Source organism: Canis lupus, chromosome 5 (genome assembly GCF_048164855.1).
Source record: "Canis lupus baileyi chromosome 5, mCanLup2.hap1, whole genome shotgun sequence".
NCBI classification, from domain to species: Eukaryota; Metazoa; Chordata; class Mammalia; order Carnivora; family Canidae; genus Canis; species Canis lupus.
In genome coordinates this window covers 73,971,081-73,996,771 of record NC_132842.1, presented here as the reverse complement: position 1 = coordinate 73,996,771, position 25,691 = coordinate 73,971,081, and the positions used below count along the sequence as shown (strand labels likewise).

General features: G+C 52.2%; 2 protein-coding genes across 3 annotated transcripts in view; both read left to right on the top strand.

The window, feature by feature from the left end:
• The window catches only part of ZDHHC18 (zDHHC palmitoyltransferase 18), a 52,192-nt gene that overhangs the window by 15,072 nt on the left and 11,429 nt on the right, over positions 1 to 25,691 (top strand). Inside the window, exons 4-10 of one of the 2 annotated variants that reach the window (XM_072827629.1) lie at positions 6,937 to 7,086; positions 7,622 to 7,813; positions 8,560 to 8,697; positions 8,817 to 8,865; positions 9,402 to 9,504; positions 10,944 to 11,056; positions 12,317 to 12,416. In XM_072827629.1, coding sequence (XP_072683730.1) covers positions 6,937 to 7,086; positions 7,622 to 7,813; positions 8,560 to 8,697; positions 8,817 to 8,865; positions 9,402 to 9,504; positions 10,944 to 11,056; positions 12,317 to 12,416 — 845 coding nt within the window. Of the gene's footprint in view, positions 1 to 6,936; positions 7,087 to 7,621; positions 7,814 to 8,559; positions 8,698 to 8,816; positions 8,866 to 9,401; positions 9,505 to 10,943; positions 11,057 to 12,316; positions 14,314 to 25,691 lie in introns of those variants that run through there. The other variant, XM_072827628.1, reaches the window with a different exon arrangement.
• Positions 20,702 to 22,059, top strand: SFN (stratifin). The gene has a single exon (XM_072827636.1). The coding sequence runs from the start codon at positions 20,811 to 20,813 to the stop codon at positions 21,555 to 21,557; it is 747 nt and encodes a 248-aa protein (XP_072683737.1). The 5' UTR covers positions 20,702 to 20,810; the 3' UTR covers positions 21,558 to 22,059.

Below are 25,691 nucleotides of genomic sequence, written 5' to 3'. Positions count from 1 at the left end.
CTCTTCTCCCCTCACCTGCCACCCCCAGGCCTTGTACAATATCTCGACATAGTGGTTGGTGATGTCTGAGAGAATGTTTGGAAGACAAGAGTTCTAATTTCAGCCCTGCCTTATACTATTGAAATGAAGTCTGTTTCCTCATCTGTAAAATGTGGGTACCTACCCCCTTGCCTAGCCCAGAGCATTTTTGGTGCATCGAGTGAGACAGGGAATATCAGTACACTTCAAAAATTGTTTTTCTCTGTTGAAGCTTAAGAGGCTGAGCCTTGTGGTCAGGAATGGCAGCAAATGGACTTGCTCCATAAGCTACCACTGGTACCGGCTGCTGGCAGGCGTGTGTTGAGGAGGATTCTGAGGCGGAGTCCAGGGCAGTGATTGGTCACCATGGTCTGGCCTGAGAATAAACAGCAGAACAGCTGCTTGCCTTCCTCCTGCGTGGGGTCCAGTCTCCACAGTGGCATCCCTGGAAAGCCTCCTTTGACCCATCTTATTTAGGGCCTGGGGATTGATGACTTCAATTCAGCATCTGGGTGGCTCCCTTGCTCCAGTGTGACACTTTCTCTCCCCCACCCCTGGCTTTTGGCAGCCCAAGGAAGTTGGGTGTGCAGAGCTTTACTTCCTCTTTCTCAGAGTTCTAGGAGGAAGCCTGGCCACCGAGGCCACAGTGTACTGGTAGGAGTCCCCTCCCTGCCTAGGGGAGGGCCTATGGGAATCCAGTGAGGATTCTAGAACTTTTCTCCTCCTCTTTCCTGAAGTGGGTCTGTGGCTCTCCTTCACTCTTGGATGAATTGTGTTCTGAAGTTTGGTAAATAAGTTGTTTGGAGTATAGTTTTTCCTAGAACAATAATAATAATGGCTAGTGTTTATTAAGCTCTTGCCAGGCGCTAGATGTTTTGCTAAGCTCACTTGCTGAGTTCTCCCTTCATCTTCCTTAACAACACTCAGAGGCAAGTTAGATTATGTCCCATTTTCTTTTTTAGCAGATGAGGGCACAGAAAAGTGAAGCCACTTGACCCATATCACATAGCTAGTTGCGGTTGGGCCACATGTCTGTCTGGCTCTAAAGCCTGTGTCCAAGCCTGGAAGACAACTGTGGGCAGGGACAGGAGCTGGACCTGGGGCCCATGGGGTAGGGTTACAGGTTGGATTTGGAGTAGCAGCAAGAGTTTTGGAAAGAGCTAGAGAATTCTGCATGCTGGTGTGTCCCAACATGAACTGTGTATCAGGACTGAGGCTCCCATGAATCTAGCACCATGCTTGGGGGTGTCTGCATCTTATTGAGCGCTCCCCACAGTCCCTTCAGACTGAGACTGTCTTCTCTCCATTTTACGGATGAGGAAACCGAGGCTCCGGGATGTGAAGGGACTTTCTCCGGTAGTAAGTGGGTAGCAAAATGATGATTCAAACCTAGTGTTGCAGACTCCAGAGAGTCTGCCTTGTGACCACCCTGAGATGTACTCACCGAGTGCAAAATCCCTTCCTGGTATTATTTCTGATCCTTCTATGAGCCTTCTACGCAGTTGCTATTTGTCTGCTTTTTCAGATGCAAAAACAGGCTCACAGATGTTAAGTAACTTCCCTGACGGCACTGGCTCATGAATGGAAGGGTCAGGATTTGAACTCTAGGCCTGCCTGAGTCCAAAGCGCATATTCTCTCCTCTTTGCCTGCTCCTTCATGGTTCATAGGCCTGGGACTGCCTGCTTATTCCACTGTCCCTGCCCTCTTGGGCCATGCAGTCGAGGTGGAGAGCCCGTGTACACACACAGCAGTCCCATCACAGCCCAGCAGGGAGCAGGCGCTGTGTGCAAGGCAGCAGTGTAAGCATTGTGGCAACGGTGCTCAGAGAAGCTGCTCGAGAGTCCTGGGGAGCAAGGAGGAGGCAGGGGCCAGGGCTTGGTCAGAACGGGCAGGAAGCCAAGGCTGTAGGACCTCAGAGGGGCAGAAAAGCAGGAGTGAAGGTGGGGCCCACTCGTGCAGGGCCCAAGTATCGGGACAGGAAGTTGTCCTTTATCTGATGTGTTAGAGGAGGCCGGTAAAGGGCTGTAGGTTTTTTAGAGAAATGTGGTGTGTGTAAGGGGGTTGGAAGGCAGAGGGGCTAGAGACAGGGAGTCTTCAGGGGAAGCTGTTTGGTGCTAGCTGCGTGGCCCGGGTTAAGGCATTGAGAGGAGAGTGAAAAATGGAGCAAGATCTTGACAAGACCTAGTGACTGGCCACGAAGGGGTAAGGGGGCAGGAAGAGTCTGCAAAGGCTCTCCAAATGGAGTTTCCCGGCCTCTGCCACTCGCTGGCTGTGTGACCTTGGCCAGATCCCCTAACCTCTCTTGGCCTGCTTTCTCAGTTGTAAATTGAAGGGGTCAGAAGAGAGGCAGGCACTGAAGGGACAATTACCGAGGGTCTGCTACGTGCCAGGGGCTGTTATAGGCTCTTTGAGGTTCTTTCCAGCTCTTGGATTATGTCATTGACAGAAATAAGGAACTAGGCAGGGTTAAATAACACTCATTGTGACACTTTAAAATTTACAAAAAGACCTCAAGCCCCAGTTTTGGAAACTTGGGTTCATATCCTGGTTCTGCTGCTTCCTAGCTGGGAGTGGCCTCGAGCGCTCACTCATCTCACTGCAAAGTCACCTTAAGTGTAACCTGGAGGTGGTGGTAATGATAACCCTACTTCCTGGGATGTCCTCAGGATTCAAGGAGATAATGCATGCAAAGAGCTCAGCATATAGGAGGCGCTGGGTGAAGTGGTTTATTTCCCTTGCCTATTTCTTTATTTCTCTTCGTAATTCAGTGAACTGAAAATAACTGTGCACTTCTTGAACACTTACTTTGTGCCACGTCAGGTGTATTAATTCATTTAACCCTCAAAACAACCCCATGATGTGGGTACTATTGTTATTCCATTTCCGTGTTCAAGGAAACAAAGGCACAGAGAGATTAAGTGATAGGCCCTGGCGAATATCTAGCAAATGATATCATTAGGAGAAACCCAGCTAGTGGGCAGCCCGGGTGGCTCAGCGGTTTAGCGCCGCCTATGGCAAACCAGGTTTCAGAGTGTGTCCACTGGCCTCAAACCCTCTGCCCTTTGCCCTGCTGCTGGTTTTAAAGAAGAGATGTTCAGGCGCTTAGTTCCATTGTAAACATGCGCTGGTTGGGGTGATGGTGAACAGCCTAGCAAGAGTCTGCTGGGTAACTGGAATGTGAGGCACAAGTCTGTTTGCTTCATTGATGCATGCCAAGTGCCTAGAGTAGTGCCTGGCACCTGGTAGGCACTCAGTAAGTTATCGTTGGAGGCAAGTGGCCAAACTGGAGATATTATCTGGGGAGTGGATCCAGTGGAAGCAATGGCTGGGCACATTGCTAAGAGCTGGGGATCACAAGCAGCCTCATATGACTCTCAAAATTCTGTGCAGGTAGGAGCCACTGCTTTGGGAACTCTGGTCCTTTGAGGCCTGGAGCATGCTCAGTGGGTAGAATTGTGGGCTTTTGCATGTGGCCGACAGCACGTGCCAGCATAGCAGCTTTATGACCTCGGACAAGTGACTTAAACTTTTCTTTTTGTTAAGTTTTTACTGAAGTTTAATGAGCTTACAAAATGTGTACAAATCATAAGGGGTCTGTTTGTTGAGCATTCACAACCTGAACACACACATGTAATCGGCACCCAGATCAAGCAACACTATGCAAGCAGCGTCCCAAACCCTGCCTTGTTCCTCTTTCTGGTCAGTGTCACCCCTCCGAGGGTGACCATTATCCTAACTTCTACCACCATAGATTACTTTTAGTTGTTTTTGAACATTTTGTGTCCTTATGTGTGTGATTTCTTCACTTTATGCAATATTAATGAGATATATACATATTTCTATGTGTGGTTGAGGATCGTTCATTCTTTGCTGTCTACAGCTCCATTGTGTGAATATACTACATTATGTTAATCTGTTACACTACTGATGGGCATTTGGGTAGGTCCAGATTTTGGCTATCATGGGATTGTTGCTGTGAACATTCCTGTATGTCTTTTGGAGCACATCAAATCATGCACATTTCAGGGTGCCTGGCTGGCTCAGTCAGTAGAGTCTGCGACTCTTGATCTTGAGGTTGTGAGTTCGAGCCACAGATTGGGCATAGAGTTTACTTATAAATTGCTTCTTTTTAAAAAGATCATACACAGGGATCCCTGGGTGGCGCAGCGGTTTGGCGCCTGCCTTTGGCCCAGGGCGCGATCCTGGAGACCCGGGATCGAATCCCACATCGGGCTCCCGGTGCATGGAGCCTACTTCTCCCTCTGCCTGTGTCTCTGCCTCTCTCTCTCTCTCTCTGTGAGACTATCATAAATAAATTTAAAAAAAAATTAAAAAAAAAAAGATCATACACATTTTTATTGGGGAGATACCTAGCTGTGGGCTTATTGGGGGTTCCTATGTTGAACTTTGGTGGTTAGTGCCAAATAGGTTTCCAAAGTAGTTATATGAGATTTCTACTTGCTTCACATTTTTGCCAGCATGTGATTTTTAATTTTTTTTTTCATTTTAGCCATTCTGGTACATGTATATAAAAAATACATCATGGTTTTTATTTACATTTCCCTGATGACTAATGAGCGTGAGCCCCTTTGCATGTGTTTATTAGCCATTAGATAGCTTCTTTTATGAAATACCTGTTTGAATCTTTTGTCCACATTTGAATTGAGTTGTCTGAGCTTTTTCTTACCGACTTACAGGGATTCTTTTTTTTTTTTTAAAGATTTATTTATTTATTTATTTGTTTGTTTGTTTGTTTGTTTGTTTGTTTATTTATTTATGATAGACATAGAGAGAGAGAGAGGCAGAGACACAGGCAGAGGGAGAAGCAGGCTCCATGCCGGGAGCCCGACGTGGGACTCGATCCCGGGACTCCAGGATCGCGCCCTGGGCCAAAGGCAGGCGCTAAACCGCTGAGCCACCCAGGGATCCCCCAGGGATTCTTTATATATTCTGGTTACAAATCCTTTATCCATGGTCAGATAAGCATATTGTAAATATTTTCTCCTCTGAGAGTCACCTTTTCATTCTTTTAATTATATCTTTAGATGAACAGAAGTTCTCTTTTTTTTTTAATTTTTTTAAGTAATCGCTACATCCACCTCAGGTCTTAAACTTATGAGTCCGAGATTAATGCTTGGGGTCATTGTGAATGCTCACACTCTCCACCAACTGAGCCAGCCAGGTGACCCGAACAGAAATTCTTAATTTTGATATAATGCAGTTATATCAAATTGCTATTTCATGATTTGTCCCTCTGTGTTTTGTTTAAGAAATCTGTGTCTACTCCAGAGTCATAAAGTTGTTTTCCTATTATTTTTAATCCCAAACTTTTGCATTTAGAACTACAATCGATCTGAAATTGAATTTGCATTTGGTGGGAGATGGGGGTACGGATCCATTTTCCCCCATCTGTATACCCAGTGGACTCAGCACTGTTACTGTTTAATTGGAGAAGACCATCTTCCTTCATGGCACTGTGATGTTGCCTGGTCATAACCACTTGATCATTTACATATTGGGTCTATTTCTGGATTCTCTTTTCTGATCCATTGATCAGCATTTCTACCCTTGCCCCAGACCACCAGGCCTTCTTAAGTACTAGAGCTTTATCATTAGTCCTGATATCTAGTCACTTAAGTCCATTTGCTTTGTCCTTTAAGAATCCTTGGCTACAGGATGCCTGGTTGGCTCAGTGGTTGAGCATCTGCCTTTGGCTCAGGTCATGATCCCGGGGTCCTGGGACTTAGTCCCATATTAGGTTCCCCTACAGGGAGCCTGCTTCTCCCTCTGCCTGTGTCTCTGCCTCTCTCTGTGTCTCTCATGAATAAATAAAATCTTTAAAAAATTTTTTTATTATGAAAAATTTCAAACATACAAAAAGTGACTTTTCTGTAAATACAGTGACTTTCTGCATGTTCACCATCTAGATTTAGTAGTAGTTATTAGTTTCTCTTATTTGTGTCATATATCCTTTTTTTTTTTTTCAAGATTTTAAAGAAGACAGCCTCCTACATGACCACAATTCCATTACTGCTAGGAAAATGAATAGTCCCCAAATTTCTAATCTATAGTCCTTTCTCCCCAGCTTCCCCCCAAATGTCTTTCTTGTTGCCGTGTTGTTTTGCTTTTCAAAACAGGATCCGTGGGATCCCTGGGTGGCTCAGCTATTTAGCGCCTGCCTTCGGCCCAGGGCGTGATCCTGGAGTCCCAGGATCGAGTCCCACATCGGCCTCCTGCATTGGAGCCTGCTTCTCCCTCTGCCTGTGTCTCTGCCTCTCTCTCTCTCTCTCTCTGTCTCTCATGAATAAATAAATAAAATATTTTTTAAAAAGGGATCCACCCCCCCGCCAAAACCAAACAGGATCCAATCTAGGATCATGCATTATATTTGTTCATGTCTCTCTCTCTCTCTTTTTTTTTTTATTTATGTTCATGTCTCTTAATTTAGAAGCATCTCCCTCTCTTGTTGTGACATTGACTTTGTTAGAGATCAGGCTGGTGGTCTTGTAGGTGTCCTGCATTCTGGATCTGACTGTTTTCTCAGTGTTGTTTACTTTGTCCTTCCATATCCTGAGCCTCCTGGAAACTGGGACTTAGAGCTGGGCTTGACTCCATTCAGATAAACCTCCCCAAGTCTTCCCAGGGTCTCCTTCTCTAAGTTGTGTAAGGCCAGTGGTGTGTGAGCAGGTATGTAAAGCTTTAGTGCAGGGCTTGGCATAAGGCAAATGTCAGTAGGTGGTAGCAGCTCTTAATAATTGTCCCCACCATGGGCCACATTTTATTCCAAAGTCTTGTTGCCAGGAAGAGGTTTTCCTAAGGCTTCTCTTGTCCCTGCTAGGCAGCACTGGCTCCCCCCCAGCTGGTGCTCTTGGCTCTGGGCTTGGACATTCCCCATCTTTCTCTCCTCCCACCCTCAGATAACACAGGCAGTTCCACATACCGGCCACCCCCTCGGACCCGGGAGGTGATGATCAACGGGCAGATGGTCAAGTTGAAGTACTGTTTCACTTGCAAGATGTTTCGACCACCCCGGACCTCACACTGCAGTGTCTGTGACAATTGTGTGGGTAAGTGGGAGGCAGCAGGGAGCAATGCTGGGAGCCCTGGGGACAGGGAAGTCACTTGTGGGGATGGAGGTGTGTCTGAATCAACCAAAGCTGGGCAAGAGGTCTGCTTCACCCAAATTTGCTCTGACTGAGGAGGGGCTATGAGGAGAGGCTCAGAGTGTGACCAGTGGTGTCTTGGCTTCAGCCCAGGATTGGTAGATTCCTTTCCCGCAGCTCTGCACTATGGGGCAGATACAGAGAAGCCCTGGGTCTTCAGTAGGTCCAAGTTTCCAGGAACCAGAGACTGGACCCATAACATTCTAGATACTTTGGGGCCAGAAAGAGAATGATTTATCATCCAGTGGTCCAGGGCCAACTATACTGAATGACTTTGATTTGATTCCCAGGGCTTGGGGATAAGAAGCTGGGAACAGAGGAGTTCAAGCCAGTAAGGTGGAGAGGATGTAGCAGGATTGGAAGCTAAGCTGCTGACCACAACTGCAGTGGTTGCTGGGGAACTGAAGGCTGTTTTGTCTCCTCTTCTTGTCCTCCGGAGGCCAGGCAGCCTTGATGCAGGCTGAGGGTGTGCCCCTGGGAGAGTGTCATAAGGGAACTGCTATGCAAGAGGACCCAGACAAGCTGAGCCATGGTGACTGTGCATGGTCCCCAGGCAGTGAGCTCATCACACCAGCTCAGCACTCCCCGAGTGAGAGAACAGCAGGGAACACCCATGACAGCAGGCAGCAAGGTGGGTGACTCAGTGAGCATTATTCACTCCTGAGAATCTACCCCACCCACCCTCTGCGAAGGGTGCTGGCTGTGATGTGAGGCCTGCAATGGGTTTGGGATCCACATTCTCACAGAGGACTTTCCTACCAGCCTGGGTATGAGCCGCCCCTGGGGACATAGTGCTGGTGTGAGCTCAGGCCTCGGACCGGGCCTTTCATGCCAGATCTCCCAGCCACTCCCTGGGCCTCTACTTCTAGAGCAAGAAATGGGGATCGTTGGTTGTTGGCATGTGGCCAGGGTCATAGGCCAGGCAACAAGTACTTTTGTGTAGATCTTTGTACCAGGCCCTGCTGGACCCTGGTTGGTTAGCTCAGTGTGAGGCCCACACAGGCCTCCTCATGGAGTTTACAATCGAGCAGGCCAGTCCACTAATTATAAATAAGTATGTAAATACAAAGTATGGGGTAGATAACAGAGGGCCCTCACCTTGTCTGGGATCAGAGGAGGCTTCTTAAGGAAGTGGCTTTGCAGCTGAGACACGAAGGGGGAATTACCCTTAACCAGGTGAAGAGACAGAGTAGAATGTGTGAGGCAGTAGAACCTGTGCACAAAGGTCCAGAAGCAGGGAGCATCTGAGGAACTGGGGGTGGGCCAATGCAGAGAGGTGTGGGGGGAGCAAGGCCCCAGCTGTGGCATGAGGCCTCTAAACACCTGTGCTGGTTGCAGGCCAGGTATACTAATCTGTCTCCCCTGGCCCTCTTCCAGAACGGTTTGATCATCACTGTCCCTGGGTGGGCAACTGTGTGGGGAGACGGAACTACCGCTTCTTCTATGCGTTTATTCTCTCCCTCTCATTCCTGACGGCCTTCATCTTCGCATGTGTGGTCACCCACCTGACGCTGCGTGAGTTAGGGGTGGGGGCAGGGGTGAGCGGGAGGGGTGGGCCAGGAGTTCAGCTGAGTCAAGGGGCCACGGTCAGTATCCCTCTGAGCTGTGCCCTGTCCTGTTTTTTAATTCCCCAGGCTCTCAGGGAAGCAACTTCCTCTCCACTCTGAAGGAGACACCAGCAAGATATCCTTTGTTATCTGGTGGATGCCCTCGTGGGAACCAGGCCCCCTTGCTGGGGTGGGTCCCTGCACCTCATCCTGTAAACAGAAGGGAAGGGTGTAGAGCCAGTGTTTGTCCTCAAGAATAATCTGATATACCAGCTGCTTCTGTTCCCACCCAGGCTAGAGCTGATCCTAAATGGCCCGATCATGGGGCCGGGGTGGCCAAGAACTCTCAGGAGCCACAAACCCTGTCTTCCCTTAAGACACCAAGCTCCTTGGACCATGTTCCATGTGGGGTTCTTGGTGCCTGGAATCCTCATTTCCCTCTACTGTCCATCACCCTTGCTGCTCTTGAAGGGGCTCCCTAACCTTGCTGAGGTCCTCGGAGGTGATCCTGCTGAGAAGTGGTGAGTGGACCTGAGGAGGGTTACGAACTCACTTCTCTCTGAGGAATAGCTTGTGGAAGGGTAGGTAAGAAAGGCTGAGCGTGGCAAGCTCCCAGCTCCAAGGGAGGCTCCCAGCCTTGTCCCCGTGTGTGTCCTTGACCACCCTGCTCACTGTGCTGGAGTTGGTGATCTGCTTCTTCTCCATCTGGTCCATCCTGGGCCTCTCAGGGTTTCATACTTACCTCGTCGCCTCCAACCTGACAACTAACGAAGATGTGAGTAAAGCTGGAGCCACTCCTGTCCCTGGGCAGGGGTCCTGGGAAGGAAGCAGGGCTGAGGGAGCCTGGGGTTGCCGCAATGCAGCCTGACTCTGCTGCTGGGGTACCGCGGGTGGAGATGGAAGGCAGCCAGACATTGCCTGGCCATGGGAGACCCAGTGCAAGCTTCTGAGCCCCCACATGCCTCAGCCCCTCGGCCCCTCAGTGTGGGCTTTCTCGCTAACACAGAGGCAGTGCTCCACTGGAAGTCATGACATTGGCCAGCATGTTACTGTTTCCAGAGTTCTTTGGAGGTCCTGTTACCAACTCTGAGGCAGAAGGAAAAGGGATGCTTTTTCTCCCGATTGATGGCTGAGTGACTTGCCATCACTCAGAGGTCACACAGCTGGAAAGGGATGGAGCCGGTGTTGTAACGGAAGCTATGGCTCTGCTTGCTGGGCCCCCATCGCACTGTACTTGTAGGCAGAAGAGATGTGACCATTCTCAGGGTGTCCTTGGGGCTCCTGAAGGCACCCTTATTGAGGGGGACAGTGAAGACAGGATCCTAAGGCTTTCTGGCAGACCTCCACCAGCAAGCATTGTTTGAGCACCACTGTATGCCCAGCCCTGGGCCAGACCTGACCTCTCCTTCCTGTTCTCACAAACAATAAAAAAGCAAATGATGGCATCTGTGCCGGGGCCGCCATCAGATCCTGCTCAGAGGCCCATGACCAACAGAAAATACATTTCTTCACCTCAGCCTCTCATTCTGGGAAATAAAACTTAGCACTCATGACAGGGTATCATGTGCTGGATGATTGGTACAAGCAGAAATGACATTAGCCCACATCTCCCAAGGCGGTTTCCTGGGTGCTAGTTCTTCAGGATGTACTAGGGGTTAAGCAAAAAGACGTATTAAGGCCAAATAAGTCTGGAAAACTCTGGATTCAAGTCAAACAGGTATACTTCCTTGCTAAACTCCTCGGTGCCTTCGATAGCTGGCTTCATAGACGTAGAGATGGGCAGGATTTCATCAAATGCCCCATCGATGCTATCAGAGTTCCCTATTTTTCAAACGAGGACTGAGATTCAGAGCAGCGTTCTATCCGGGCTCATGCAGTGTGTCAGTGGCAGGCCCAGGGTTTACAGCCAGGTCAGCCTGAGCCCTGCCCCTTGTACTACCTTCCCTCATAGGTGGCTGGCCAGAGAAGAGAGGGGGCCCCAAAAAGTTTCCTTGGGAGGCTTCTCTGGCTACGCTCTGTTTCTGTCCTGATTAGGGCTACTTCCTCTTTGCTAGGTGTCCCACATGCCCAACAGACCCCCACACTCACTGAATAGCCTGGGCTAAAGACACATCCCCTCCGGTAGTCTGTCCAGAATTGGGTTCAGAATTCACCAGCCTCCAGGCCTCCCTCCTAGAAAATGATACCTGACTTACACCTCCTTCCTGCTGGCAGATCAAAGGCTCGTGGTCCAGCAAGAGGGGCGGTGAGGCCTCCGTCAATCCCTACAGCCATAAAAGTGTTATCACCAACTGCTGTGCTGTGCTCTGCGGCCCCCTACCTCCCAGGTAAGCCAGGGGTGAACAGGAGAGGTCACAGGGCCTGGCCTGACCAGTGGGGGGCAGCGCTGTGAGTCCACAACTCTCAAAGAGGTTCTGGAAGCAGGAGACCTCTGCTCACACCACGGAAACCCTCTGTCCACCATCCCCTGCAGAGTGCACGCAAGGCATTTGTCATATAAAAGAATTCTTTTTTGGGGCACCTCGGTGGCTCAGTGGTTGAGTGTCTGCCTTTGGCTCGGGGCGTGATCCTGGGGTTCTGGGATCGAGTTCCATATCAGGCTCCCTGCAGGGAGCCTACTTCTCCCTCTGCCTGTGTCTCTGCCTCTCTGTGTGTCTCATGAATAAATAAATAAAATCTTTTTTAAAAATTCTTTTTTTATATAAGGATGGATTGATTGATGCGACAGAGAGAGTCAGAGAACACAAGTGGGGTGGGAGGGAGGGGGGCAGGGAGAAGAATCCCCGCTGAGCAAGGAGCCTGATGCAGGACCCCGGGATCATGACCTGAGCCGAAGGCAGACACTTAACCTACTGAACCACTCAGGCGCCCCAACATAAAAGAATTCTATGTAATTGTTAATGACATTGCTCATTGTAGAAAAAAATTAAGTGCAAAATATTAGAAAGAAGAGTATTAGATATCACGTGTAATCTTATTCCCCAGGGATCACCAGGATTAATGTCGTGGCCCCACTGCTGCCGCTCTGGTGCTGATAGCCGACTGGGTGGGGCTCCATCCTCCCTGGTGGCTGAGACCAGCGAGGAAGTGCCCCTGTCTTCACACCAGGGGGCGCCAGAGTGCCAGAACAGGAGTTAAATTGCAGTGGACACTGGGGAAGCAAGACTTCCCCACACTGTCCACACCCCCACACCCTCCCGACAAGCTTCTCCTGCCTCATATGCCTCTCATGCTTGCAGTGGGGGGTGGGTGTGAGTAACAGTGGGAATCACACTATTTCCAAATGCCCTTTCATCCTGCTTTTCCCTTACCCTCAGGCTGGCTTTGTGGCATCCAGGCAGCAAAATGGGGCCACTTTGAATTAACAGTGTATAAATCTGGTGGCCAAAACCAGGTATCCAGAGTGCAGAGTGGGCCCTTCTGAAAGGGAAGGGTTTCGCGCTCCCATCTGGAGATCAGCTCCCCTTTCTCAGGCTTTGTAGGCCTGGGTGTTTCCTTGGCTGGGAAATGGACTATGCCATTCAGCCCTGGCCTGGATCACTGGTGTTGGGCAGGGCCCTCATGTGACCTCTCTTGTGTTTTGGAAGCCTGATCGACCGAAGGGGATTTGTGCAGGCCGACACCGTATTGCCCTCACCCATCAGAAGCGATGAGCCAGCCTGTGGAGCCAAGCCCGACGCCAGCATGGTAGGAGGCCACCCCTGAACTGGGCTCAGTACTTGCCACCTGCTGGCCTGTCCACCCCTCCGTACTCACCTGCCGCCCTCCACACCTGCCGGGACCCTCCCCATTCCACCCAAGGGAAGCAGAGCCGCCAAAGACTCTTTCGTATTTATTTCCCACCCTGCGTGGCTTTCCCCACACTTCCATGGCTGTATCCTCTGCTCCCCAAACCCAAGTTCCCACAGCCGTGGGCCCTAAATCCGCACGTTCCCCACCCCCACCCCCCAGCTGATCAGTGGCAGGAGTGACAGGAGAGAGGCCAGGGCCCCTGAGGCCATGAGGGGACAATGCCAAGTCTCTATCTGTGCCAGGGCAAGCCCTGTGTGAGTGAGGGTGCCGGCTGAGTGTGATACCTCCCCGGTGGGGGAGCTGCTGGGCTCTGCTCAGCCAGGGTCCTGGGGGTGAAGCAGAGCCTAAGAGTGTTAGGCTCTGGACAGCAGGTTATAGGAGAGGATGCCTCCTCCGTGGGCTGCTTTGGTTTGTAGGCTCCTTCTTTTCGTGATGATCATTGTTCTTTATTCCATTTTTGTTCTTTTTTTTTTTTTTTTTGTATGGGGTTGGCCAATAGGATAGAGCTGGGGTTCCAGATAGAAAGGGCAGAGGTGGGGGTGGGTGGGGGACAGCCTGTGTCAGAGGAAGCTAAACCAGCCAGCCAGGCACCCAAGACCTCAGCTCATGCATGATTCCTGGGCAGCACACTAGGAAGTGGGGGCCTTGCCCTCTCACTACCCACGGAGGGCTCTCTAAGGGATCCCAGTCTGGCCCCCCACCTCTCTCCCAAGTCGGTGCTTGGGCTGGGTGGGCTAGACTCATGCTGGCAATACTTGAAACGGGTTTATTAATGCTGGGTATTTTGCACAATTTTATAGACCTCTTTTCTACATAGCATTTTTTTTTAATGGAAGAAGAAAATAAGTCAGCCACATTGCTCTCTGTGTAGTGCCAGGTTAAGGATTATCGGAAGGCAAGTTGGTTTTAATAAATTTATAAGAGAATTAATGGCTGTGAGTGAGTGAGTGAGTGTGTGTATGTGCATGCGTGTGTTCGCATATGCCCTTGTACGAATGTGGCTGGCTCCCACTTCCCGACATCCCCCGGGCTGCCCCTTTCCCCACCATCCCCCTCGGGCGGCCGCGGGCAGCAGCAGGAGCAGCCTGAGCCAGGGCCACAGGAGCCCATGCCTTGATCACGAGAGACCCCTGGGTTTCTGCTGCAGCTCAGCGCCCACCCCCGTCCTCCTATCTTTCCTTCCTCCTTGGACATCAGGAAGCCCAGGACCTGCCCAGACAGGCTGAGCCTGGGTGTGGTGGATGGGGTAATGGCTGTGGGAGCGGCTGCCATTCTGCAAGCCGTGCTCCCTCCTCTGGGCTCTGAGTATGGGACCTAATGCCAGTGGCTAGAGGACAGGGAGTCTCTGCCAACCGAGGACTCCATCCAGAGAAAAGAGAGGAAGGTGCAGGGTGGACCAAGAGGCAAATGAAGGTTGTTGGCCTACATCTGGGCCCAAACTCAAAGGATGTCCCTTCTCAGCTGGAAACTCTAGCTTCTTGTCAAAATAGATAGGACATTGTCCTTGGCCCTTCAAGTGGGCTGAAGCCCTTGGCAAGTGACTAGGAAGTCCTCACGTCTTGCCTTTCCTTGCTGCAGAGGGTAGTGGGTCACAGGCAGCTGAGAAATGGCAGCCACGGAAGGTCCCCTCTGGGAGAAGCAGCTCTGCCCTGGTGGCAGGCCCCTGGGCCATGCTGCAGTGGTACTGGGAAGTCAGGAGGGAGCTGCCTAGAGGAGGGGACTCCCATCTGCCTTTTATTTAAGCCAGTATTCTTTGTTCCTGCTTGTAATAAAATTTTTGTTTTTAAGAGTTGATTTGCTTTGGTTTGGTTTTTGTTTGCTCTTTCTTTGCTGAGGCTCCAACTGGCAGCCCTCTATTCTTTCAGCCAAATTTGGTCTTTCCTGGGGAGGCAGAAGGCAGGAAGGCCAGTGGTATGGCTAAAGTTCTCTGAGGCCGAGCCAGGGGGCGAGGCCCCCCAGGCATGTAAGAAGAGGCCAGCCTGTCCCCTCTTGGTCCCCCCCCCTCCCCTGCCTCTGGGACTTGGAGACCCCCGAGGTCTTTTTCCTTGCTGTCTTTTCACCCTGATACCCCACCCCCCTACCGTGACTGCCCCGCTAAGAAAATGTTTCTGAGACAATAGATTCCAGTTTGTGAGCCAGAGCCTCCCTGGCCCCAGCCCCACCTGGGCAGCAGGGCACAGCCAGACAACTCATAACACTGGCCCGCCTCTCTGGTATCTCCCCCAGGAGGACACCTGTCAGGATTTTGCCATCTCCTGCACAGCCTGAGGGGAGCTAACAGGCCTCTTTGCAGAGGGTTAGCTGGTAAGACCGTATCTCCCCTGTCAGCCAGCACTGCCCGCCTCCCTCACACACCATCTCATCCTCATCGCATGCCTTGCCAACCCCATGGAGCCCATTCATCTGTCTGGTGTGTGGTGTGGTGTGTGTGCTGGCGGTGGTAGGGCCGCCAGGGCTTCCCCCCCAAAACAGAAGGATCGGGGCGTGAGGGCAGGGTTAGTAGCCCAGCCCTGCTCTGGACTGAGGAAGTAGCTTCACACAGAGCAGCTCTCCCACTGGAGCAGGAGGTGAAGGGTGAGGTCGGGGAGAGGGTGACATACCTGCTCTGGGGTGCTTGGGCCCGTCCTGGTGGCGTCCTGGTGTGCAGGAGCCTGCAGTCACTAACACTTGTGTCCTGGCTTTTCTGTCTCTGCTGAGCTCTCACCTGCCCGTTTTCTCTCCTGCTTCGTTGCCTGCTGCCCAAGCCTCAGCCCTTCTGTGAGGAAGAGGCAGGTGCTGGGGTGGTGCTTGTCCCCCCACCAGCACCCCTGCAGGCCTCCTCTCTCTTCCCAATCCCGCTAACCCTCTCTCTTCTCCTTCTTTGCTGTCCTGCTGGGATCTCCAGTGTGTGCGGGGGCTTAAGGACCTCCTGAGGACCGCTGCTCTCTGCCTCTCCAGGAGTGGCCTGAGGGGAGCCAGGCACCCGGCACCTCCACCTGCCTAACCTGTGGCCCATCTGCCACCGTCTGTGCCTACAGGGTCTGCCCCCAAGCCTGCCCCACTCGTGTGCTCTCTAGAGCCCCCCACAGGGGGCAGGGGCTGGCCTCTTTGCCCCCACCCCCACTCCGTGCCAGCCAGAGTGTAGAAAGCCATAACGCAGCTGTCAGCACAATGACATAATAACCATGCTGAAACTTGGCCCCCTTTCCACTTCCCTTCCCCTTCCCCAGATCTGTAAGGTGTCAAGACTCTTCAGGAATCTGGCCTTACAGCCTGCCCCCTCCCAGAATCAGGCATAGCTATAGTGGAGCTGAGCAGGTTTCTTCAGGAGCCTCTGGGCTGTTGGTGGTTGATGACGCTGCTGAACAAGTTCGGTAACTGTTCTAAGCACAACCGGTTTGACACTGTTCCCACGGCCTTCCACAGCCCCCTCCATCCCCACTACCCCAAGTAGGTAAGATGCAAGGAGGATGCTTGTACCCTTTGCCCCAGGCACTGAGGGACTGAGTGAGCTCTGACAGCCCTGCGTTCTTCGGAGGAACTAAAGGAAACTGGGCTGGGCCTAGGAAATCTGCTGAGTCCATGGCTGGGGGCTGCTTGTCTGCTGTCCTGTACCTTTTTTAACCAAAATAAAGATTTCCCTCTTCTTGCCATATCCTTGGCTGTCTGGTGCCACCTTTACTTGGGGTCCAGGGGTGAGGCCCAGGATGAGTGTGCAGACCATCTGGCTTACCCTCCCTGCCAGCCTTGTTCTATCTAGATGGTCCGTGCCATTGCAGAGATTGAAAGATTGATTTATTGAGCGAGTGGGGGTGGGGCAGAGGGAGAGCATCTTCAAGCAGACTCCCCACGGAGTGCGGAGCTGGATGCTACGCTACACGGGGCTTGGGCTGGGATCCATGAGATCAGGATCTGAGCCAAAACCAAGAGTCAAAAAAAAAAAAAAAAAAAAAAAAAAGTCAAAACAAAACAAAACCAAGAGTCAGTCACTTAACCAACTGAGCCACCCAGGGGCCACCACCCCCACTGGTTCCGGGAGATTTATTTTATTATTATTATTTTTTAAGATTTTATTTATTTATTAGAGAAAGAGAGAGAGGCAGAGACCCAGGCAGAGGGAGAAGCAGGCTCCATGCAGGGAGCCCGACTTGGGACTCGATCCCGGGTCTCCAGGATCACACCCTGGGCTGAAGGCAGCGCTAAACCGCTGAGCCACCAGGGCTGCCCAGTTCCAGAGATTTAAAAGAAGGGGCACCGTGAAGGCAGAAGTGACACAGAAAGAGTAGCCAGTGTGCTCTTCACTCCGTTCCTCTAGATCTGGTCTCCGTGCCAGAGACCTTCAAGCCTTAGTTGACTTCATCTCTGAAAAGTCCCAACCCAAGCTGAGACTGTCACCCCTTGAACTGAACCCAGTCCAGGTTAACAGTCTCATGGAACTTTCCTTCTCTCCAGCTGCTGCCCCACATTGAGATACACAGTATGTAGGAGCTAAAAAATCATTATGGCAGCCATTTAGCAAGGAGCAGCCAAGTGCCAGGCCCGTTTTCTCACCTGAACCTGTGATGTCCGCCTTTTTACAGATGAGGGACCCGAGGTGCAAGGAAGGCACAGCAGCTGCCCAGGGTCTCCCCGCTGATAAGGCAGCAAGTTGAGGATATGAACTCAAGTCTCTGCCCCAACCTCTGGCCCTTCTGCACTACCCAAGGAACAAATAGGGCTGCCTCAAGAGGAGGGGATCTCAGAGGGAGAAACCCAGTTGGAGGCTGTCATTCATAGCCATCAGAGGGCTTAGAGGGGATCTGTGCTGGCCTCCTTGTACTGATGGGGAACAGGCTTCTTTCCCCACAAGGCCTTAAAATGCCTTAAAATGGAGTTGGGATGCAGTCCCGTAGCCTGACATTCCATCTCTTTCCACAAACTCCACACCATGTCCTAGACCGGACTGGTGTGAGAGATGTAGGAGACTAAACAACAGCGCCTTAAGGAGAAAAAAGACTCAGGATAGCTGAGTCACTTAAGAGTAATCTAATATTCCCTCCTAAAGGCGGCTAGTAGAGTGAGCCCTTGGCTGGATAACTGAAGTCTTGTTTACAACTAAGCAAGGGGAGAGGTGCCATACCTGCCTGCCTCCGGTCACCTGTTTAATTTGATCATTCCAAGACTACAAAATTTCATAGGAAGTTCTTTCTGTATTCTAATCAGAGTCCCTCCTGCTGTATTCAGAGTCCTGTTCTCTGTTCTCAGTGGAGATAGATAGCAACTGGTTGCTGCCTTCTCTGAGCCACAAGCCTGTGACTACCAGCTAAGGATCTGTTGCCTCTTGGACCAGAGGCCTTGGACCTGCTGGCAGGATGGATGCTATATGGAAGGATGGGAAGGTAGCAGGCAGGATGAGGAAAGCCCCCTTGGGCCGCAGCCCCAGCTCCTGTCCTGCTGACTCAGACGGCTGACGGCTGACGGCTGACGGTGGAACTCTGTGCCCTGCCAGGGCCTGCTGCTTCCTGCCTGCCTGGGCTCCTGGACTTGGGAAACAGAGGCCCTGGAGGCAAAGGGAGGTGTCTGAGACAGGAACTGAGTCAGGATCGACAGGCTGGAGCGGGCAGGGTCTTAGGCAGCCGAGCTCCCAGATTCACCCCTAAGCAGGAGAGGGGGAGGAGTGAAGAGGCTTCCTTATGCCCTTCTCTCTGCTGGCTGTGCTGAGGGCATGGAGCTTGTGGTGTGATCCACCACCAAGTCTCCTGGCTTGAGTGATAGGAAGAGGATGCTGCCTTCCTAGAGACACAGCAACTCCAAAATTCCTAGGCCTGCCAGGCCCTGCCTTACAGGTATCTGGTGCTCTGGGATCTCCAGTTTCCCCACCCTCACCCCCCAGACTTGGGAAAGCCTGGGTTGGATGACTACTAAAAGGAAGGTCCTTGAGGGCCTAGGGCCTGCATAGGTCAGAGGAGTGTCTGATGAAGAGGGAGGAGGCAGTGCTGAGTGAGCACATCTGACCATTCATCTGCCTTGCCTTCCCTTCCCTAGGGACACTCAACTCGGCAGGGTTCAGGCCTCCTCTGAGGCTTGGTTTGGGGCCCTTTGTCATTTCACAAAACCCAGCCCATGTTAGTGCTTTGTGTGTATGTGATTATCATCATAAGATTGGTTAGATTTTTTTTCACATAATAATAGTTACCGTTCACTCTGCTAAGTGCTTTTCCATCAACTTATTTAATCTTTACAACAAGCCCCATTTTACACTTAGGAAGACAGAGGCTTACAGAAGTTAAGTCACTTGCTAAGGCCATACAGCTTCTAAAAATTAAGCCCAGAGAGTCTGATTCCAAAGATAATAGGCTATTCTATCTCTTATAGAAAAATAATATATATCTACCATTGAAAAAAGTAGGAAAATCAAAAGCAAAAAAATCACTCAGAATCCCACCACCTAAAAATACCCTCTATTAAATTAGTATTTTAGTGCATTTCCATCGTTTTCTGTCAGTGATCCCATCTGAGCAAAGCCTTAAAGATGTCAAGCCTAAAATACCTTCTGCTTCCTTGGAAAACCTGTAGTATCTGCCCAGGCATGCTCCTACTTTTCCTTCAAAAAGGCAGATCTCATCTTTGGGCCTCAGAGTTCTGGGCTAAGCCTCCCTCCAGGAGGGGAAGGTGGGGATTCAGGCACGGAGAGGAACCGGGGAGGGACAGGCCTGTGAAATGGCCCTGGCTCAGAGATTAGGCTGGCTGGATCCCAGTGAGGGGAGCCCCACCCCTGAGCCCCATCTGAGCCTTGGCTAGGGGTGGGGCAGATAAGCAGGAACCCACCCTCACAGGCACAGGGCCAACACCTCAGGTGAAACTCCTGGCTGAATGAGAACAGCATCCCAGCAAATAGGGACAGAAGGTTGGCAAGAGAGAAGTCTCCCATCTCTGAGTCCTCTACCAGGGGCCAGAGGGGGGGGGGCCATAATCAAAGGGAAGGGACAGGGAAATTTCTGAGAGGCAGACTGGGGGAGGCAGCACTCACCTGGTACTGCTACCCTATAAAACAAAATGGTATGTGTCACCGCCACCTTCTTTATCTTGGTCCTGTCTCTCTCTCCAGGTGCTAGCGTCCCCCTTGGGGAACCAAATTGGGCTGAGCACCCAAGTGGCCTGCTTCCCAGCCTTTGACAGAAGGCAGGCTGAGTCAGGCAGGAGAGCTGGGCCCCCACCCTGTGTGAGCCCCACTGATACATGATGGCAGGCGGCTTGGAGGGGGTAGGTGACCTGGCGTGGAGAGCCAGAGGGTAGGTCCTCAAACAAGTGGTAACAGGCCACCAACTTGAAAGGGAAAATTGTGCTGTGATGGGGAAGGTGTCCAACAAACCTACTGGATGACTAATTACAAAGGCTGGGCTGGAGCGTCAGGGGCCGCTCATTAAATACCTCATTAAGTGGCACCCTGAACGATGCCACCTGTGCATTCTGGGACCTCAGAGGGAACCCTGAGGGGGGGTGATGACCAAGGGAGAGAACCATTTCAGGTAGACTCCGGAAGAAGCCTGGATTTCACTTCTAAATACAGTCTGGAGCTTACAAGTCAGAGGCCTTGACGAGAGAAGCCAAAGGAAGTAGGATACAGGGGATTTATTAGCTGTGTGACCTTGAGCAAATCTCATCCCTCTCTGAGCCTTAGCATTCCCACCTCTAAAGTGGGAGTAAAAGTCATAGTCTGGCCCATCTCACAGAGACATAGTAAGGATTCAATCCAATCGTGGCTGTGAAGGTGCTTGGGAAACTACAGCCCTACCTAAACATAATTATCTCACCCAAACCAAGGTGGAAAATGTACCTGGTAGGATTAAGAACCCCATCCTCCTGGGTGCACCTGTCTTCATGCGCTCTAGCCAGGCTGAAGCGGCCACTTGGTTGAAGCCATCCCTGGCCCCTGGAAGAACACCATGAAGGAGGATCTGATTTGAGAAACTGGGGCATCTGGGTGGGCACTCATGGAATCAAAGCACCGAACAAGAGGGGGCAGCCTGGAGCTTGGAAAGGTGTCCTGTGCAGGTGGGGCCGACGCCCGGCGGAGTTCTCCCGCAGACTGAGCCCCGATGACTCACCCTACATCCCAGCCTTTTACCTTTAAGGAAGAGCCGGAAAGGGTGTGGGGAGAAGACCAGAGGGAGGCAGGTCCCGGGCCCCAGCCCCGCCCTCGGTCCCTCCCCACCCCTCTCTGGGGCCAGACCTTCCAGCCAAAAGGCAGGCAGAGAGCAGGAGAGGCACAGAATCCGGCATCGGTTTCAAGGCAGCCAGTTAGCCCGCCGCCTGTCTGTCACCAGAGCCATGGAGAGAGCCAGTCTGATCCAGAAGGCCAAGTTGGCAGAACAGGCTGAGCGCTACGAGGACATGGCAGCCTTCATGAAGAGCGCCGTGGAAAAGGGTGAGGAGCTGTCCTGCGAAGAGCGAAACCTGCTCTCGGTGGCCTACAAGAACGTGGTGGGGGGCCAGAGGGCTGCCTGGAGGGTCCTGTCCAGTATCGAGCAGAAAGGCAATGAGGAGAGCTCGGAAGAGAAGGGCCCGGAGGTGCGAGAGTACCGGGAGAAGGTGGAGACCGAGCTCCGGGGCGTGTGTGACACGGTGCTGGGCCTGCTGGACAGCCACCTCATCAAGGAGGCCGGGGATGCCGAAAGTCGAGTCTTCTACCTGAAGATGAAGGGCGACTACTACCGCTACCTGGCCGAGGTGGCCACTGGTGACGACAAGAAGCGCATCATTGACTCAGCCCGGTCCGCCTACCAGGAGGCCATGGACATCAGCAAGAAGGAGATGCCACCCACCAACCCCATCCGCCTGGGCCTGGCCCTGAACTTTTCTGTCTTCCACTACGAGATCGCCAACAGCCCCGAGGAGGCCATCTCACTGGCCAAGACCACCTTCGACGAGGCCATGGCTGACCTGCACACCCTCAGCGAGGACTCCTACAAAGACAGCACCCTCATCATGCAGCTGCTGAGAGACAACCTGACGCTGTGGACCGCCGACAACGCCGGGGAAGAGGGGGGCGAGGCTCCCGAGGAACCCCAGAGCTGAGCCGCCCACCGCGCCCTCCCCGCCGCGCCCTGCCCTCTCCAGCACCCCGCCCGCCCGTGGCAGAGAGGACTAGTGTGGGGTGCGAGGCCCGACCCTCCTACCCCAATGCTCTGCCTCCTGCTCACGAGAGCTCCGAGGAGAGGAAGCAGCAGAGCTGAGGCCGGCTAGGGCCGGGGGACTCGCTCTTCCTGCCGCTGTCGGGGCCCGCCCACCCCTGCTCTCCGCACCCCTCCCCGAAACCCCACCGCCAACCGGGCCACTTCCTCCCCCTCCTGCCTCCCTCCTGCCCCCCGTTGCCTCTGAATCTTAGGAATTGAGGAGTGTCCCACCCTTGTGGCTGAGAGCTGGACTGTATGGCAGAGCCTGGAGATGAGTGTGTGTGTGTGAAAGAGCGAGAGCGAGTGAGAGCACGAGTGAGAGCGCGCAAGACCCGGATGAAAGGGAAAGCATGTCTGCTGGGTGTGACCCTGTTTCCTCTCAATAAAGCTCCCCTGTGACACTCCTCCTGTCTCTTCCAGTTATTGGCGAAGCGATGGGACAAGGACTGGCTTATGATTTAGAGACCTTGACTTCTGATTTAGGGCCTTGACCTCTCACGGGGCTGGCTCAGGGACCCACAGGCAAGACTCTGGAGCCAGTGACCCCAGGTGAGAGGCTGGGGGGCAGGAGGTCCAGCTCTCCATCAGGGTGGCCCCCAGCAAGCTGGTCTGGTCCCGGACGGTCGGGGGAGCGCAAAGGCGGCCCTAAGGCTGCTCTAGGGCTGCAGGGCGGGGGGCTGAAGAGTCCAGATCTGAGGGGACAGGAAAGCCTCTCAGGTGTGAGGTCCGAGCGGCAAGGACAGGTTGTAGTGAGCCGCAGCGAGCACCCCGGCCTTGAAAGCGAGTTAGAGGCCCATCCAGTGCTCAGATCTGAGAGGAGGGGAGCACAATCTGGGTAGAGGCTTGCGCCGCCATTAAAAGCCCGTATCTGAGAGGGGATGCCCCCGCCCCCAGCGCTCCGACTCGGGGACGGAAAGAAAGGGTCCGGCGAGGAGGAGCCGCGGGCGGGGTGGGCAGGGCCGCGGGGGGCGGAGGCCCGCCCAGGCCGGGCCAGATCAACGCCTCCGCCCCCTCCCGCGGCCCCGACACGCCGGGACCCGCGGCCACCTGGCCGGCTCCCACCTCCACGGCCCGGGGGCGGGGGCGGGGCGGGGGCGGGCCCGAGGCCGATGCCGCCCAATCCCGGGACGGAGCTGCTCGGGGTTCCGCCCCCCGGGCCCGGCGGGCCAATGGGGCAGAGCGCGGCGGAACGCGCGCGGGGCGTCTTCCCGCCACCAGCCCGGCCCCGCCGGCGTCGCGACGCGCAGCCCGCGTGAGGGGCCCCGGCCGCCCGGCCAGCGCCGGGGGCAGCGCTTTCCCGGTTTCACTCAGACAAGTCGCCACCCGCCCGGCCCGAGAGCTCGGGTCCGCGGAGCAGCGGGACGGGGCGGGCTGTGCGCGACGCGGAGGCCCCGCCCTCTGAGTCACCTGCGGGCCGCGCGGGCGGGTCGGCTGCGCGGCCCCCGAGGCGTCCCCGCGGCGCCGCAGGGTCCAGGCAGCCCTGAGCCCCACGGGTTGGGACTGTCCTCGACGGGCTGTGCGACTTTGGAAAAGCCATTAAGTCTCTCTGGCTCTCAGTTTCCCCCTCTGTATCAAAGGGTTTGGACGAAAGTCTTAACGAAAAGTGTGGTGTCCAAACTGCCCGGGTTTGAATCCCAGCCCTCCTAGACCGAGGCTCTTTGCTTTAGTTTGTGCCCCCGTTTGTAAAATGGGGATCAAGGGACGCCTGGGCGGCTCAGTGGCCGAGCTTCTGCCTTTGGCTCAGGTCCTGATCCAGGGGTCCTGGGGTGGAGTCAAGCATCAGGCTCCCCCCACAGGGAGCCTTCCCCTCCCTCTGCCTGTGGCTCTGCCTAAGCCTCTCTGTGTCTTTCATGAATAAATGAAATCTAAAAAATAAAAATTTGCTATGAAATTTGAAAAAAATAAATGCATGTAAAGTAGTCCACAGTGCATCTTTAATATATGTTAGCTATGATTGAACCTTCCAGCATCAGTAGTCTAGGATTTATCTGTCTCTGTGCCAATTCTCAGGCCAAATCTCAGGGATTCCGAGAAGTAGCTTTATTGCCAAAACTGGCCTGCATGCTCACTGCATGATGCGGGGAACTCAGTGCAGCCTCATCAGGTTCCCCAGAATCCAAATTTGGTCACACCCATGAGACTCGAAATTGAAGTATCAGAGCTACTAATTCTACAGGAGAAGCTGGCAGGACCACTCTGCTGCCTTCTGAGTCCCCAGTTCTCTCCTCTCCTTTCCTGGAAGGGTGTTGGGTTTCAAGGTTCCAAAGCAGGCAGAGATTCTAGGCTAGGGCAAGTGACTCTTTCTCAGCTCTGGAAGTGACCCAGTTTCTCTTACCAGACAGGTCTGGTGACTTTCTCTTAATGAGGTAGGTCCTGGGAAAGGAACTTCTTTCTTTTCTCTCAGTCTGACTTTTGTCTATCCTATACCACTCTTGGTTGTCCTGTATGGGGAAAGAAATGAGCTACCCCAGGGTAATGTGTTGGTGTTGACAGATTTCAAAAGCAGATGCTGTGGATTGGAGTATCACCAAATCAGATGGCTAGGTGTGAGCAGGCTTAGGCACCAGCTTCTGGCCATGAAAGTCCCAGATCTTTTCATTTATGACATAATCTCTCTAAAACTTTCTATTACCCAGGGTGGAGTCTCAGTGAGCATCTCTTGCCATCTCTCCCTGACCTAAATTTGACATTTAAAAATTTTCAGTCCTACAGCTAATGGGTACGGAATTTCTTTTGAGGTGAGGCAATGTTCCAGATTCAAATAGTGTTGTTATTGGGGTGCCTAGCTGGCTCAGTCTGAAGAGAATGCAACTCTTGATTCAGAGTTGTGAGTTTGAGCCCCATATAGGGTGTAAAGATTACTTAAATAAATAAAAACTTAAAGTGTTGATGTGCACAACTTTGTGAAAATACTAAAGACCACTGAACTGTACACTTGAGAAGGATTTTTTAAAATTCAATTAGCTAATATACCATATTATTAGTTTCAGGGGTAGAATTTAGTGATTCATCAATTGATTATAACAGCCAGTGCTCATTACATCAAATGCCCTCCTCAATGCCCATCACCCAATGACTCCATCCCCCCAGCCACTTCCCCTCCAGCAACCCTTGGTTTCCTATAGTTAAGAGTTGGCCTCCCTCTCTGTTTTTTTTTTTCCCTCTCTGTTTTTATATTATTTTATTCTTTTCTTCCCTTCCCCTATGTTCATCTGTTTTGTTTCTTAAATTCTACATGGGTGAAATCAGATGGTATTTGTCTTTTGAGAAAGATGAATTTCATGGCATGTGCATTTTATCTCAGCTTAACTTTTTCCACTTGTTTTCCAAATTTCAAAACCCATCTTCAGGTCAGAAGATGATTAGCTACCTCCCCTCTTCTTCTAACACATATACAGAGCTTTGGATATGCTATCCTACCAACTCCTTTCATTTATACAAGAACATTTATTCAGTTATGATTTCATATTTAGTTGATTCTACTTCTGGGTTTACAGCTATGTCCTTGGTTTCTTTTCTTTCTCTTTTCTTTTCTTTTTTCTTTTCTTTCTTCTTCATGAGAGACAGAGAGAGAGAGAGAGAGAGAGGCAAAGACACAGGCAAAGAGAGAAGCAGGCTCCATGCAGGGAGCCCGATGTGGGACTCAATCCCAGGATTCTGGGATCACGACCTGAGCCAAAGGCAGATTGATGCTCAACTGCCAAGCCACCCAGGTGCCTCAAAAACTTAACTTTGGATGCTTGCACCAAGATTGCACATCTGACCAACACGCCCCACTTCTTCCTAGAGAACAGAGTACAGTAATGATAGCAGCTGGCATGACTGCCATGTGCCAGCCACTTTCATACCTTGATCCTCGCAGCAATACATATTATCATCTTTGTTTTGCATATGAAGAGACTGAGGCTCAGAGCAGCTAAATAACCTAATAACCAAGGTTATACAATTAACATGTGTGTCTGGGGAGTGGAACGAATCTAACTCCAAGGCCCATGATTTTTAAACGACAACAGCTGTTTCTAAATTGTGTTTAGAG